Source organism: Balearica regulorum, chromosome 3 (assembly GCF_011004875.1).
Source record: "Balearica regulorum gibbericeps isolate bBalReg1 chromosome 3, bBalReg1.pri, whole genome shotgun sequence".
NCBI classification, from domain to species: Eukaryota; Metazoa; Chordata; class Aves; order Gruiformes; family Gruidae; genus Balearica; species Balearica regulorum.
Genome location: NC_046186.1, coordinates 100,578,671 through 100,595,584, shown reverse-complemented (window position 1 = coordinate 100,595,584; position 16,914 = coordinate 100,578,671). Strand labels below are relative to the sequence as shown.

General features: G+C 40.0%; 1 protein-coding gene across 3 annotated transcripts; it reads right to left on the bottom strand.

Annotated features, from left to right (window-relative positions):
- Positions 1 to 40: 40 nt before the first annotated feature.
- Positions 41 to 15,622, bottom strand: MRPS10 (mitochondrial ribosomal protein S10). Of its 3 annotated transcripts, none has more exons than XM_075749175.1 (8): positions 15,410 to 15,622; positions 13,203 to 13,261; positions 13,030 to 13,102; positions 11,742 to 11,881; positions 11,156 to 11,264; positions 9,959 to 10,048; positions 9,591 to 9,686; positions 41 to 366 (listed from the first exon to the last, which is right to left on the bottom strand). In XM_075749175.1, the coding sequence occupies exons 1-7, from the start codon at positions 15,443 to 15,445 to the stop codon at positions 9,600 to 9,602; spliced, it is 594 nt and encodes a 197-aa protein (XP_075605290.1). In that variant the 5' UTR covers positions 15,446 to 15,622; the 3' UTR covers positions 41 to 366; positions 9,591 to 9,599. The 3 variants fall into 3 exon arrangements, with proteins under 3 accessions (XP_075605290.1, XP_075605289.1, XP_075605288.1); XM_075749174.1 differs by lacking the exon at positions 41 to 366 and adding an exon at positions 3,174 to 3,459; XM_075749173.1 differs by lacking the exon at positions 41 to 366 and having other exon boundaries at positions 9,497 to 9,686; positions 15,410 to 15,621.
- Between the last annotated feature and the right edge of the window lie 1,292 nt (positions 15,623 to 16,914).

Genomic DNA, 16,914 nt, shown 5'->3' with positions numbered 1-16,914 from the left:
GGGCAGGGGACGACAAAGAGAGGCCCAGCAAAAGTCCTTAACGTTCAGCCTGCTTTAATCTAAGAAGTGAACTCAAAAGCTCCAAATGAAGTCACACTAAGTTCTGCATCCTCTAACGTCTGACCGCTGATTCTTACCAAACACTGCTGTAAGGGTGCAGTTTAATGCTTGAGACTGTACAAAGATACACCATTCCCCAGAAACCACCTTACGTGAAGACACTAAATTCACACTCGATTCTTTGCTTGGAAGTTCTTTATATTCCTTTTATCCCCGCGGTTCTGTATGACCTAGCAGAAACTCCCCTGACCTTCAGTAAGGAGGGGTTACGATGCAGGGCTCCACAGTCTACCGACGCGTTCTCTCCTGTAAAGCACGCACAATAGATTTCAGTTTGTCTCCTGCAGAAACAAGTACCAGAGCTAAGGCAAAGCAAGATAATTCCAAATAGGATGGAGGCATGGAACACTTCGGGGAAAAACGGTTTAGCAGCTGGTGACTGTAGCCACTAGTTAGTCTACCTCGACTCGAGGGCACTCATGGATTTGACTGAAGCGAGTAAGCAAGTTAACTGTGCTTCAGTTACACAGAAGCCCCCAGGAGTTACTCCTGCGTGTTGTTAATCCCACTCTCTGCCTGTTCCATAACACCAGTAAAGCCGACCGACTTTACAGATAAACCCTTCCGGCGTGGAGGAAGTTGTCTTAATCCAGTGCACTGTACTGACCCGGCTTACTGCATGGCCGCAGAAACCATCCGTGAGCGGCAGTCGCCTGCAGCCCGGTGATACAAATTTCCTCAGCAGGCTCCGTCAAAGCCAACGCATTGTGTAACAACATGGACCAAAATAAACTCTCTCTGACTACCAGTTTTTTTGTGGAGTTGGCAGCCATGCTCTGCAAGAGGAAAAACATTGCCAAGCCATCCTACCTCTGCCAGAAGCATGAAAAACAAAGGTTTATTTGTATGTTGCAATAATTGTTCCTTATTAACTTCTACAAATTGGCACTGGGAGACGGCGGGAAGAGCAGGAGTCTTTGATCAGAGCTGAACCACAAGGGCTCAGGAGCTTTTTGGGGACAGAACTTGGGCACAACCACTAAGGCAGTGAAAGTTGGAAGCCTGTGCGCTCATATACGTGTTAAAAAGGGGAAATTACAGGAACTTGGTGGTAGTAAGGATATAGCTTGGATTTTAGTTTTGTTTGTACACTCTTTCAAAAATTCCGGCTATGGCAGTATTTCACACTACTTAGAATGAAACTCAACTGCTTTTTAATATTGCCTTAGGAATTAAAAATGCATTAATCTTGGGTTTTTGTGATGCTCTGAATGCCAGCACTTGCTTCTGTGATCATTTATTCACCTTTCTTTTGACAGTAACAGGGATGGTTTTCCACGGGCAAAGATTTGGGCCTGTAACTTAATATCTACTGTCCCCCCGTTTCCTTCATCCTGACTTCAATTTCACCCTCAAAACCATTTACGCTGCTGGGACCGCTGCCCCCTTTCTGCTCAACTCCTTTCTCCCCACACCATGTGGGAGAAGGATCCTGCTTGGGTAGGATTTGGCATTCAGGATTAAACTGTTCATGAACTACTTAAAACATCGTGTTGCCATTCACAAACGTGTATTAGAAGATGCATTCCCCAGGAGATTAACACCGCAGCTTCTCTGTGGTGAGGCATGGGCAGCAAAGCGGCATAGACCTTGATCAGGATCAGAGAACAACAAAATAATTTTTTAATGTTTCCAACCTACAGGCGGGATGCAACATATTTTTCCCAAGGCAGTCAAGAAGAAGTAATGAAAATCCATTCCATTTGGTCTGTATGTTTTGGCCACAGGAGTAACAGCTACAGGTCAACCTCTGCGATCTGTGTTGAAGCGTTTCTTCTGTGTGAGACAACTGCAGGCACACTAACGTGGCCTTGGTAATGACCTGGCAGGCTCGGGCAGTGCTTAGTGCCGTGACACAGGCTTGTACAGAGGGGCCCATGTTAAGGCAGTGTTTTTTCCCAAAGAGAGGGAAAACACCTGTGGATGATGGTGGGGGGGCACCCACTGCCCCTGATGGGCCATGGGCAGTGGCACCTGGGGGCTTTACAGCCTGACCAAGCAGTGGGGAAGGGAAAACGCAGGGGGGGAGCACTGAACCTGCTTCCCTGGAGGCTCTCTCCACAGCTTTTCCATAGCTCTCTTCTAAATGAAACGTGATTGCTAATCACTCCTTCGACTTACAAATTTTAAACCAAGTTGCTAGCTGAACTTGTGTTTCTGAAGAAGTGAAATCACCTAACTTACACTGGAGCTTCTAGTTGCTAGCATGATAACATATCACCAGCAATGTTCCTCTTACAGATTTTCTATGTGCCGGCGTCTTTGATTCTGGCAATAATATGAGAAAGAAAACCAAGGCAAAAAGCTTGAATTATTTGTAATCTGTTCTGCTGACCTAATTCTGTCAGCAGCCACGATTAAACCCTGTCAGCAGAAGTCTGCTGCTGCTACCTGTGTATCTTCAGTGCTTTTATCTGTGTGACATGTTCCAGAGACACAGGGTTTATAAAAGCTGCTTCCTTTCTTTTAGAGAACTCCGCTAATCTAAACGTAACAGATTCCTTGTTGCTAGCTTATTGCCTTCATTCGCCTTATTTCACTTATTAGTGCAGCACTCACTTTATGCTTTTCTTCATCCCTAGTTTTCTGCTTCTTTTTGCCTTTTCCCTTGCGAGATGCCATTTTTTCATTTTAATGTATGTTTTCAATTGGAATAAATGTATGGATCACACTCTTCCTATCCAAATGCACAGAGAGCCAAACTTCAAATAATTTTGCCGTTATTTAGGCAGTGTAGGTTACACCATGGATTGTAGCATATAGCTTATAAAGTTGAATGCTGATTTATTTACTATACGTTGGTTTGTGGCACATAATAATAAGAAAGAGGCATAACTCTTAAGATATTGGCTTGAAGCAATGTGAAGGGTAAAAGAGGAGTTAATTCCTTCCTTCCTCTCAGTCTATCCTTGCTTAATCTTCCCTGTTGCCTCTTTGTATACATCACTTCTTTCCTGGTAACAGCTGGCATTTAGGCCAAGGCAAGCACCTTGATGTTGTCTTGATGTGCTATTTGCATAAAAGTAGAGAATAACCAGAAAATAAATACCAGTGAAAATTAAAAAAACCAGCCATGACCAAATACAGTGTTTGGCAGCTGTTGACTTAAAATATAAAAAGAAATTTTTACCACAAAACACCCCCAAGCATTCTACTTTCTCACTGGCTACTTAAAACTGAAAGTTCTCTGCACAAGAACACGAGTACCTCTGGAGCTGGCCACTTCAGCTGCAAGACTATCAGGATGTGGCATGACTTTTTTGGTGAATGAATGACAGCTATTATCTTCTAAAGAATAATGCAATCACCCTTGGAAGCAATTGGAGGTGGTATGCTGACCTATTGAAAAAGCAGAGCATTGCCCTATTTAAGGCAATGCTTTTTTTTTTTCCCCAGTGAGAACTGTATTTCAAGCGACAGCGACAGTGTTGACAATCAAGCTGCAATTCTTTTGACAATAAAATGGCTGATATGTTTACTGACACTGTAATTCCTTACTCTGTGGTTACTATAATGTATTGTTCGTGTCAAAAACACTACAATGAACTTAGTATTCTTTAAAGAACTACCAAGCTTACACGCTGAAAAAAATACAGAATATGAAGAATAAGATAACATCTCTTAAAATTTCAGTCTGTTGGGGTGGGGGGCAGGGAGCACTTTAGAAAGATCCAAAGTACACTGATGACATAAGCTGCCTGAATCCATGTGTTGTCTATAGCAGCATTAGCTTAAAAAACCTCAAACCCACATTTATGTAGAAGCATATATAATACAGTAGATAAGCTTTGTTGACAACTTGGTAGACATGTGCATTCCAGCTTATATGCCAGAAATGGAAATCTGAAAGAAGGGGATAAAGACGTAGCCCTAAACCACCTGTGGACACCCAGAAAAATGGATACATTCTTTTCAGTGTTTCAAACCAGTTCTGCAGTACATACATGCCCAGTTTGTTGAAAATGGTTTGGAGAGAACATATGAAGCCAGGTTTTCCAACCCTTGATACCCTGCATTGGGACAGGTTATTAAATGTTTGAAAGTGAAGCAGAGGTATAGATTTGAATGAGATGCTAGAGAAAAGAGTAAAGAAATCTGCATTATGACTCTCTGTTTTTGGGTGGGTGCTGATGTTAGGGAAGAATTGGTCAGATGCAAATTGATCCTGTTTAAAATACTAGAATTTGTCTTTCTGCCAACTAGTTACTGAACTAATGTAGGTATAGAACATTGGTTCTATTTTTTTCTGTTCCCTCTTGGATACCACAGAGTGATTGTTTTGGTCTGAAAGTTTCATCACTGCATTTGATTTTTTGATGGCAAACTAAACCTTCTGTTCTTTAATTTCTTAGCGCCACAGACTAAAGCAGCTCTAATCAGTTCTAGGTATCTGAAGTAGCTGTACACATTTGGAGTCTTACTGGTGTTACTCAGTTATGATGTCACTGTGTTTCCATAATGTAGATATTTTAACTTTCTCTGAGCAAAAGGTGAAACTTCTGTACTCTAGTGGCTTAGGGGAAAAGCCCTATGAATATTTTCAGTAATTAACATAAAACCCCACCTATTATTTTGAACTGGAAACATATTCTAATAGCGAAGCAAAGAAGAGTTAATATTTACATGGCAGGAGGGAATGAAAGATGACTGATAATCATGTGCTGATGTACGAAAGACCTTGCATCAGCAGATGTGATACACTGACTGCATGCTTTTTGATGCTATCAAGTGGCATTCTATTTAAGTAGAAAGAAGAAAACGTACTTTTTATCGATCATGTTTCTTGTAATTCAGTAAAGAGCATTTCCAAAAAAAGGTAATTTTTGTTAAAAGAACTAGGAATTTTGGATTGAACAGTGAGACAGTAACTTCTTTTTCAGAGGGAAGCAAAACCCCAAATCCCATAATGCTGTCTGCTTACCATACAAAAGTAAGTAGAAAAATGTTACAGAAGAGAAACATAGTTCTGTTGTGCACCTACCCGAATGAATAAATTGCTTGTATTAAAAGGTGGGTTTATTTAATATTCTTACTGTAAATGAAATACCTGATTCCTTTATCTTGAGGAAACTGGGTCAGTTGAGGTACTGAGTCTATATGGGCATACAGTGGTACACCCATTCCCTGGTGCACTGATGTGCTGTCAGACACAAGGATCTTCTGAGGGCCTTAGTGATTTACCATGGTTGGCTTATGAATGACTGTCAGAAATTTAACTTCCAGTTTTCACCACACAAATGGACAAAGGTGAATATTGTTTTGGGTTTTTTTTTGTGGAAAACAACCACCCTGAATTTGACAAGACCACAGCAAACTAGTCAGAGGGAAACCTGAGAATAAAATATTTAAATAGGAGCAAGAAATCTCCCCAACTTGTATGACAGGAAAAATATTTTTTAAAGCCAGTTGTGCTACTTTTGTGGCTGGAAAAACATGGAAACTAGAAGAAAGGTGGCATTTCCTAAAGGCGCTTGGTAGGAAAAGCCACGATCAGCATGTGAGGTTCTATTCCCATATTTCTAATTTGAAGGGACAAATACTAGACTCTGCCTGTTTAAGTGCAGTTTGATCTAAGACAATAGCAGACTTGAAACAGTTTAACTACAGCTTTACATTACACAAAGAGCAAAACCTTCTCATGTCACAACTTCCTGGGTAAATGCCTTTCCCTTTGACTTGCTGTATTTCCAGTGCTCCCTGGAATAACATATAGATAGTAAGTGATTTCCTGGCACATGAAATGCAGAGACTGGCAGGAAAGGCTTTGAAAGCAAGAAGCTTGCTGCATAGTCATATTAAAGCTAACATGACAATTACATTGTGGTAGTGGTGTGATTAAGGCTAACTGTGGAAACCAAAATGGAAGTGACATTCCAGGCATATGGCAAACGAATGCTGGGTATATAGGAAATGCAGGATAATTTAGACTGTTTCAAAAATATCTTTAATCTATAAGTAATAGGATTCTGCCACAACTGCCTTTGAGCAGAGCCTTCCTGACAATTTTTAAATGGTTAAATGGCTCAAAGAAAAGTAACATAAGTGAATGCTCTGGATTTAGTTTTAGATTATTCTACAAACCTAAAAATGTTATAAACAGCTGTTATATCTTATTTATATAATATATCAGTCTGTATATTTTTTTACACCTAAAGTAGGCAGGGAGCTATCAGTCACAAAGTATTTGTGGAAGGAAATCCACCTCCAGCTTACTGGTAGTGACCAAGGATTTTAAAGATTGAATGGACTTGAAAACTTGTCTATCTTCAGTGCCAATATTTAGCACAGCTCCTATTTAGATTGAGACAGTCTAACCACTGATGGAATGAAGAAATTTCACTGTCATATCTGGCAACTGCTTTCATGATACTTTTCTTAGTATTTGCTACCACTCTGTGGGTTTCTGTAACAGCTTTACATTGGCATCTATTTTCTATGACCCTTGGGAAAGTATTTTCTCATATTGGCAGACAATGCTAGACATCTACCCATACAAGCTTGAGGATGGTCATGAAGCGGTTTCCTAACAGTGAGGAACTGTACTCGAAAAAGCACCATTTTCTTTCTGTTAATGCCAACAATTTGGGTTGTCTGCCTTTAAATAAGGGAAAACTTTATCAAATATTTGCTCCTTGGTCGGTCTGTGTTCTTGAGTATTTTCAGTTCGTTTCTATTAAGGACATTGTAAAGTGCTCAGTGAGAGTACACCAGCAGGATAGAACTGAATAGAGCTATGTGCAAAGGGGTAGAAGGAACTTAATTGGATTTCAGACTGGAGGTGTCTATCCTTAAATACCATACAGATTAAAAACATACAGTTTTTAATCCATCTTTTCCTTTCATTTAAGTTTTGGATGTCTTACTCATAACAGCACAATGCAGCATGCTCAAATACTGATGTTTAAGTGGTATGGAGCATGGCATCTTTATTAACTGCCTCTAGAATTCAACTAAAAATTTTCTGATTGAAAAATCAAGTGAGATGGTTAGTAGGTAGAAAGATGACTTGAGACAAGACCCAAACCAATGATTGGAGTGTTGTGTTGGCACTTGCTAAGAAAGGTGGCAGAAAAAGCAAAACTGGAGAAACACGTAGTAAAAGAATGGGAAAAGAAGTAAAGAACAGAAATGGCTCATCCAACAAAACAGTTTATCCAAAGTTTTAGATGTGAGGATAAGGAACATGCTGTGAAAGTCAGAAGCCACATCAGTAGATGGAAAAAGATTACCAGAGTGTATTGCACAGTTATGGTGTTATGCAAACGCATAACTGGAGATAAAGACAAAGATGTTGTGAGCCCTCAGGAAACCCCTAAATGTGAAGGGGAGGACAGAGGAAGCAGGGAAGGCTCACAGTCTTAAAAGGGAGGCCGTTTCATACAGGGAAAAATAAGGATGAGAAGTATGGCCTACTGAGGTTAGTAGACAGCAGTGCTGGTAAACACTGGTCTGTAACAGTCAGACTCTGCACAGGTCATTATGCTTTTTCGGGGTGGAGAAGATCTGTGATGGCAGTTAGCTATGGCTCTGTCAACACAGTTAAGGTCCAGAGATCACTTTACATGTATACTGGCTTTTCCCAACATATGATGAAGCCGCAAGCAAGAAATTCTCTAATAATATACCTTTCCAAGATCAAGTATCCCTTCTGCCAGGGGGTTGCTTACATGGGTTAATACTTTCTGCAGCTGTCTCCTAAGTTCCTATTTAGGTCTGATAACTAAAACTCTGGCCCAAACAAAAAGCCACCCTTACTGGCCATTTAGCCAAAAACCACAGGCTGAGAGTAGAACACCAAAGGCAATAAAAGACAACCCCCTTAATCTTACCATGCATCAAACCAAGATGTGGAAAGACTTAGTATTGAGCACAGCCACATTTTGATACTGTATACAGCTTGAACTTAGTAGGTGGCTTATGCAAAACTAAAGCATGGAAGCATGGCAAATTTGAAGAAAATATAATACAGACTTGAAAGAAGCTGTTCCTCTGAAGCTTTATTTAACCACATCAGCTCACAGTTTCTTCCTTCACATTAGATAGTGTTTGACATGACTTTAAGAAATGCTATTATGACTGAATACTAGGAATGAGAGAAAGGAATAGCTTGAAATTGAGGAAAGCAAACACCGTGAAGTGAGAACTAGGCAGTGTATCTTCCCATAAGGGCTTTGATTAACTTTTTTTTTTTTTTTTTGGTGAGACATATTGTATAAAGTGCACAGGCAGCTTCCTTTCTATCACAAGTGATACCAGCTATACTGACTGCCTTGAAATATCCCTCCTAAAACAGCTTTGGGCCTCTCTACAGCTAGAAAATGCAGACAATCTTCAAGCACAAGCTTGGTTTCTTGTCTTTCAGCTATTTCCCATTAAGATTGTCCATTTCTGTCTGATAATAACACTGGGCTTCTTTTCTTTTGTGACTGTATAAAGTTTTGAGTGCTCTTGACAAGTATGATGCAGCCTCTCTGGTTGTCTTGTCCTGTGACCCAGCTGGTTATTGCTTCTGTAAATTCTTTTAATAGCAGTTAAATCAAAGCCACTCCCTTAATACTGAAGCAGATTCCTGCAGCTGTGTCCTTCCTGCTAACCTAGTAAAGGTAGAAGTGCTTAATGTAATCTGAAGGTAAAGTCAATGATGGCTTTGCCCCTAGTATTATCTCCTTTGATTCACGGTGAACTAACCTTCAAAGCAGTTGAGCACTCTTTTGCTATTTGTACTGGTTTTCCCCCTCTAAGCATAAGTAGTGTCCAGCTGGACTGGTTTACACAATAACCAACCCAATCACTTTAGAAAAAGGCCATGCCTTTCCCTGTAGTGAACTAAAACAATTAATGCAGTTTGTCCTATCCACAATGACACTTTCTAGTATCCATTCGCTTTGCAACATGGTTCTACAAGCACTTCATTTAAGTTAGAGACGTAAACCTGTGGAAGTCCCAGATTTGTACTGTGACCACTGTTGTCTTCTGTTAGCAAGCAGTTGCTAAGACTGGACATGAACCTATTGGAACTGTAGGAGCCTAGAAGTCTCAATATGCCTCAACAACCTCTAAGATTGAGGGTTTTGACTTACTACAAGTTAATATGCAAGCTGTATGTACATGTGGGATTCAGTTACTTCAAAGAAGCAGAGGAAAAAATGTGTAACAATCTGGCATCCATAACATTAAACAGTACACAAACGCAAAGTGGATTTTGCAAGTATGTCACAATTCAGAAGCTATTTAGTATCAAAAGGAGATTCAGAATTTTTATCTATAACCCTAATTCTTGGTCACAGAGTACAAACTTCTTCACTTTATAGCTGTTCAGTCTACACGTACTGGAGTTATGATCATGAATAACTCGATGAAACAAGAGTTTATGTAATTACTTTATAAGAGAACTTTTATTTAACAGTAGACTGTCTCAGTAAGTTAGGTTGATAGAAGCAACTAATTTCAGCACTAATGGAGCCAAGTACCTGGTGAGTTCATGACTTGACTTCAGTTTCTTCTACTTGAGGTAGTGTATCCCAGACTGGTTCCTGAATGTGTTCAGGTATTTTCTCTATCTTAGTCTAAAAGGAAAGCAAAGCAACCGTTTATTATACCAACTAGTTAACATCTAACTGCTTTGCTTTATTTATTCTGGTTTATCTATCAGATTAAAAATGCCACCTAGTGGCGTTTTCAAGCCATACAGCCTTTTTACCATGTTAGTACTTTGGAAAATGTTCCTTCCACACTACACACATTTCGTCTGCTGATTGACTGAAGACTTGAGTAATTATTGGTACTTGCATCAGGACTTAAGTCTTGTAACAGTTAATAATGTGAGATGGAAACTTACCTTTCTTACTTCCATGGCAACCCCTTCAGGTAAGTTTCGTTGAACATACTCCAAGTAAACTGCAGCAGTACTGCTTGTTAGATATTTTAACTAAAACAGAAGTAATGTTTTTTTAATGAACTACTATTAATAATACTTCAAACAGAATACAAGAAAATGAGTTTGCCCTAGCTTCTCTAGTTCTTGCCATGGGACCAAACATCTTACAGGAAGGCAACTTCCGTAATACTGAACAGAGGCAGTTGAGCTTATGCGCAATTCTTATGCAAGTAATTACTTCACTCCACAGAACTGTGCATACTGCCTGTGATCACATGCATTGACTATGATGGAAGTGGTGGATCATAACACTGGTAGTATCAGATGAAATTAAGGACAGGTTATACAAGAGTTAGCAGATTTTGTGTACTCTCAAAGTTCAAGCTTGTTATAAATCCTGCACCTTCAGAATTCCATTGAATTCTTGATTTTCTAGTCTCTCCTGGATAGCAAAAATAGCACTTACGGTCTGTGGGCAGCCATTGTACTGCACTAATGTCTGGGGACTTAAAGCAAAGTCCCATTTTGCTAAGCACTGTACAAATATACAGTAAGACACCAAGGAGCCACAAAATGCTGGCAGTAAACCTTTCTTCTAAGAAATTCAACCACAGCTGTATTCTAAACCATACAGAAGTCTGTGTCATCAGCCACAGAGCTAGTGGTTTTTATATGCTTCCTTTCTTCTATTTCCCCCACACAGTTTTAGTTTGCCACATGATGTTGCACAGGGCAAAAGTATGCGTGTTCAAAGACATCAGACAAACTCACAAAGAACAGTACCCTTAGTAACTGGTAATGACAATGATTTAGCTGTATTTTCTTCCCTTCCTGAGAAAGCTCCTATCCCCCTGATTCTTGGAAACCAAGAGCATAAAACATATAAAGATAACCCTCAATTCTACCACAATTTTAATCATTCTTTCAGCTGTTAAGATAGTGGTAAAAATCAGCTTTTAATCCAAAAATTATGTAGGCTGTACATTCAGAATAACTTGTGTAACATTTGATGTGCATAAGTCAGTTGTTTTCTGCTATTCCCTGCACTCTCCTCCCGAACCCAAGTAAGTAGGAAGTTTGTGTTCAGTCTTGAACTAATATCTATTAACACCTTTGAACTGTGCACCTAGAGCATTTTTTTTTTAACATCTTCCTTACCTCCAAACACATGTAATGTGTTCTCATTTCATACTGAACTCTGTGCTTCTTGTAAATGTGTACAGATTTTAAAAGTGTCAATCGTTCTATCTTCTTTGGAGGTTTATGTCTGAACAAAGAAAAAAAAAAAGAAAATTTCATTTTATATTAAGGATGCTAATACAAACTATCTGAAAGATTATGCTGAAATCTCTGTTCTTATTTGACATCTAGAAGATCTACAAGGAAGTACTGAACATTGGTACAGTAGATTATTAACCCACATGGGCATGGACACTCAGGTATTAACCAGCATTAGTTCAGGGAAGCTAGAGACAACTGTACTTAGCATACTATCAGTATCCTTCATGTAGTTAAAATGCACTTCTACCATGGCAGTGTTGAGTGTAGAACTACTGCTGCTTTCTCATCACATCTAAGAAGTGTTAGATTTATAAGCTGAGGAAAAAAAGTGAGATTACACCTGTTTCTTCTGAGGGAGAAGAAAAGAAAAAAAAAGAAAATGCTTCCAAGTACAGAATCTGAATTACAGCAGGTGACATAAGCAGCATCTGACACCACATCACTATACAAATTAGTTACTTACACGTTTTCAACAGAGATGCCAAGTTCTTTAGCTGCAAGCACTGCAAAATATTCATAGCTGTCCAACACAGCTTTATCGTGGCCTTTAACTAAAAGGGACAATCTCTTATACAGTGTTTCTGGCTCATCTGAAATAGATACCTGCATTTTTAAAGGAAGGACAACAGTTACCACTCCTTGTTCTCCTTAGTTAATGCATGCACTGCATATTTTCTTAGCCTGTGCACCCCATTTGTAAAAGAAAAACACACAGTCTGTTAACTGCTTATATCAGGAAAGGCAAGGGCGTGAAGAAATACCAAACTTCTGAACACTTAGGTAAAATTTCTTGATCAGAAAACGAAAGGGAACGCCAGATAAATAGAAGCAAAATACTAACAAAGGCAAGAATGAAACTTATTGTTAAAACAAGTCTGGAGCAGTGATATTTGTATTTTAAATAGTAGTGCGACAATACCTGAAATTCTGACTTCGCTCGGGTATGGACAGTAACTAGAACATCATAAACAGTAACCAAAATTCTCACTTCACAAAATTCTCCCTCAGTCAGTTAAAAGGCTACTTTAAACATAGTAGGCTTCCCCAGGCATATTATCCTTTCTGTTTGTCCAGAATTGTTTGTTTCAGTTAGGGCTTCAATTTCTGATGGCCTGGGCTCACTGATCATCTGAAAAGCCTTGCTGTGTCCAGGAAGCATTGATTTTCCCATAGGTTTACTCCCAGGCAGTTTAGCACAGTAAATCCAGTATGTACCAGACATGGCAGGAAGGCTGGGTATGCACTGTGGATCTAATACTGCCTGTAAGACTTTGGCTTGCTTACATATATTATATAGACTGAACACGTGTTTCTGCAGTCCTAGTCAAAATCAAGGCACTCGGATTCTAAAGGCAATATATCCCACCACGTGTCTTCATGAACGTCCCACTTCCTCAGCCCTGGGCTCCCAGCTTCCCAGCCAGAGACAAAGGCCTTGGGCTGGCTAAGCTGCTGCAGGCGCCAAACTGAATGTGGCAAAAAAAGGTAATATTTCATAGAGTTACAGCTGCATAGAGAAGGAGTACAGTGACTAAGAGGCAACTGTGAGCTACAGAAATCTCCCTAAACAAAAAACCAACCAAACAAAAAACCCTCAAATACCAATAATCTCAACTGTTTCCTTCTCCATGACAAATCTGACATCGTTAAGACAGAACTTAAAGAAGCTGCAATAAAGGACTTCAAGTTTTTCTGTACACTCTCTTTGTTACTAAGACAATACACGAAATACCATTCTATGAAACACTTACCAAAGGATTAGTCTTAGCTTCCTGCATATCAACATGGGATCCAGCCAGCCGCGCTCCCATCAAGTTGGAGTTTCTAAAAATGGGGTAATGGGGAAAGCATAAAATAAGTTGTTAAAGTTGGACTTTTTAGGGAGCATGGAGGAGAAGTGGAAAGGAGGCCCTTTTATACTTACGGAGGTAAACACTGCTTTTGCATAATTCGGCTTGCATAATTGACAGGAAAAGCTGATCCCTGTATAAAACAAATAGGTTATGGGTTTTTTCCCCCAAACCAGAAAGTAGCCAGTTAATACAGATTTATTAAAGGTTACTTTTTTGCACACCAGAGCATAACACATTCCTAGGCAGTGATTTGCCAAACCAGAAATTTTGCTTTCTTGGAAAACACAGGAAAAACAGGAGCATGTAAATAGCACCTAAAAAAAGGAACATATTAAGGGAACAATATTAAGGGAACAGCATGCACCTATTACTAACCAGGCACCTGAATAGAAATCACAAAGCATTTGTTTAGCAGAAAAAATTATTTGGTGTGGCATCAGATACCATTTCTGTATATTTTCTCTTTAGACTTTCATAGTACAATATCTATTAGTTTCATCAAGAGACAAGCCTAAGTAGGACTTGCTGTTGTAAAAACAATTGAAAACAGTATCCTATAAATGCAAAAATCTCTGAATTTAACTTGAAATTTCCCGTTTTTTCAGCAAAAAGTTCCTTGTGATTTTGAACACTTGTTCGTTTGAAGATAATATTTAAATAGAAAGACTTCTAACAAGTAAACGAACCATATTTAAAAGATAGCATGATTTTTCTGTGTTAAAAAGGGACTACGACTGTTAATCAAGATGTAACTTACTGGCTTTCATACTAGAATAATCACTCCCTTCCGAATGTTATGTGGCTCCTAGTTTCCTTCCACTAATTCTCAATTTGGCAAAGTTATAGACTACTTGAGGGGAAAAAAAAGCAAACCAAAACAAAAACCAAAATGGAACCAGAACTCTCACTTGCTTTAGAGAAACTCAGGGCTGCAGCAGAATGCTGAAGCAAAATCAGGTACTTAGCCAGCCCCTCGATACTCTTATTTAACAGGTGCTGGAGTCATAGCTTTAAGAGAGAAGACAGATACCCCAACACATTAGTTATGTAGGTGAGCGTGTAATCAAAACATCAGAAAACAGCCAGAATTGACACTTTTCCAGGTAATCTTAATTTAGTCGCTCATTGATATGCATAACTATATGATGCTATTAGATCCCTAACCTTCTCCAGTATACACTATATATTAATTACAGATCAGCAGTAAATGAAACTGTTTTCTGAAGTATTCTGCCTCGTTCGCTATTTATCCTACAAATTCTGCATCCAATAAAGACGATGATCACAGGAAGAGGCAAGAGAGCTTCCTGTTTACAAAGCTGACTATTAGAGAGTACGGCTGAATGTCTCTCCTTAAGCAAGCTTTTCTAATCCAGATGTTCACAGACTAGCACCTGTGGTACCTTCTTAAGTGCATGACACAATAAGCAAAAGTTATATTAAAAGCTTCCTTCATTCTCATTTAAGTATACTTGATGTGCTCTTGCTAATGGCCATCACAGAAGGTGGAAAAGACACTCAGACTACAACATAACAGAAGTCAATTTCCCGTGTGAACCAAGGCCTTGCACAAAACAAAATTACCCCTCTCCTAATACAAAATAGCCTTTATTTTGTTTGGCTGAGAAATTCTGTAGTACTTAGGAGAAGACAGATGCCTGAACGGTAAGCAAGTCCAGAACACAGCACATACACAGAAGAGGCAAGTTTAGGGCTTCAGAAAACGACTAGGAAACCCCCAACGTAAAGTTTTCTCAACTTGAGAGAAAGCAATCACTAGAAATCAAAAGCAGCAGAAAACATCGGGAGTGTAAAAAGTTTTCTTTTCTTTTTTTTTTTTTTACGTTGTAACTTCAAGATTTGAAATTTTAAGACTAGAAACAGGCTTGGCACGTGACCTCCAAATCCAAGTAATCTATTCTTCATCATCCCTCACACTCAGAGTAACCGCAGCAGAAACAGGGCTGTGAAGAAGAGTTTTGCGGACCCGCTAAGCCGATGACGGCAGGCAGAGACACAGCCTCACTTTGTAAAGCCCCAACCCTCCCGTCGTCAAAAAGAAGCCACTTGCTATTTCCCATGCCCGCGGGAGCCCATCGAGAGGGCAGGCCAGCTCCAATACAGCTCGGACCGGGGACGCCGGGGTTTAGCACAGCGCCGAGCACCGGCCCTGAGTTCCCTTTTTCCTCTCCCCTCAGGAGTGAAGACGCCGAAGGAAAGGAAGAGGAGGAGGAGAAGAACGGGAATCACCCATCCCCCCTCCCGCCACACACTCCACCTGACACAGGCGCCGCCACAGCCACCCCGCCGCCATCTTGTCTCCGCCCCAACCCGCCGACCATCACCTCACGGCCCGGAAGGAGAAGATCAACTTCATCCGCCACCTCCCCAAAAGCCCAGGGGACCTAAGAGCGCCCCCGCCGCCATGGCGGAACAAGCACCCGCGGTGAGGCGGAGGCACTGCGGTACTGTAGGGGCAGGGCTGCACTCGGGGTGGGGAGACGAGTTGGGAGCTCGGATGGCGCCATCCGAGCTCCCAACTCGTCTCCCCACCCCCGTCCCCGCCTCCGCTGCGCGTTACCTTAGTGAAGGGCCCGACGGTGTAACGGCTTTCCTGAGCTCCGCGTGCGCCCTAACCGTTTCCCGCCAACGCTCGCCCCCGTTCCTCTCACACACACACGCTTCTCCGTCCTCTTTTCCCAGGAGAATTTTTTTTCGACGCCGAGGCAGGACAGGTAACACTAGTTAATTCTGTGAGAGGTAAAGGAGGTTGCTTCAGCTTTCTCCCCCTTTCCAAGAACGCTTTTTTTACCACAACTTGTTCTTACCAAGAATACTCACGTCCACCCAACTGTGTGAGGTAAATACATGATTTTTTTTGGGGGGGGAAGGGGGGCCTGGAACAATTCAGGAATCCTTTGAAAAACAATTACACAAACTTAGTTTCCAACCTTCTCCTCCTCTTAAAAAAATTAAAAAACAAAAGGTATACAAGCCTGTTAGCAAAACCCAGCCAACTATATTTTACCAAAGTATAAAAATGACTGGAAGTGTCATATAAACCCTTTCTTTTTACACATACAAATAGCAGTTATAACAAAGGTTCTGATCAGTACCAAATATTTAAATGGAGGGGGAATAAACAAGTACCAATTCACACCACTAAGCCATCCTAATACATCCAGATAGGTAGTAACCTGAAATTAAGCTGTGTACAAGTCAAATGCTAACAGCAGGAACCTGAAACCAGCATAGATCACAAGCTGTATCAAATGTATATTTTTTTTATTTTGTTACTTCCTCTGCCACCTAAAATTACAGTCTGCTTTTTACACTAAAGCACCTAAAATATTTACAACCATCTTCTAATAAAATAACAGTTAAATATTGAAAATAAGATTTTTCTCATAAAATATGTTTTCTATATGTACAGGGTTTATCAAAGAGGACTAAATTCAACAGTGAACAGTTTTCCATCATCAACCATCAGCAAAAAAACAAGTCTTCTGAAATAAAACTGTGTCCTACTTATGTACAAATAGGCAGAACAGCATCTGTTTAATGCAGCACTTAATGAAGTCAATGTTTGAGGCCTAAATTGTGTACTGCTTAAGAAATGTGCATTTCTTCTTCTCCTTTATGAATAACTTCTTTGGTTATTGTTCTATTATCTTCTTGGCTGTACAATAAAACAGCACCCAATTAATGTTACAGAACCAGGCATATATATGTGTATATATTTTTATATACACTAGGTTTAGCACAGATACTTGTCCAATTGTT

Coding starts and splice junctions, on each gene's coding strand:
- MRPS10 (XM_075749175.1), bottom strand. CDS start 15,445: ATGGCGGCGGGGTGGCTGTGGCGGCGCCTGTGTCAG. Junction 11,265..11,741: donor GGCATCTCTGTTGAAAACGT/GTAAGTAACTAA, acceptor TTCTTTGTTCAG/ACATAAACCTCCAAAGAAGA. Junction 10,049..11,155: donor CACATTACATGTGTTTGGAG/GTAAGGAAGATG, acceptor CTTCTGTTTTAG/TTAAAATATCTAACAAGCAG.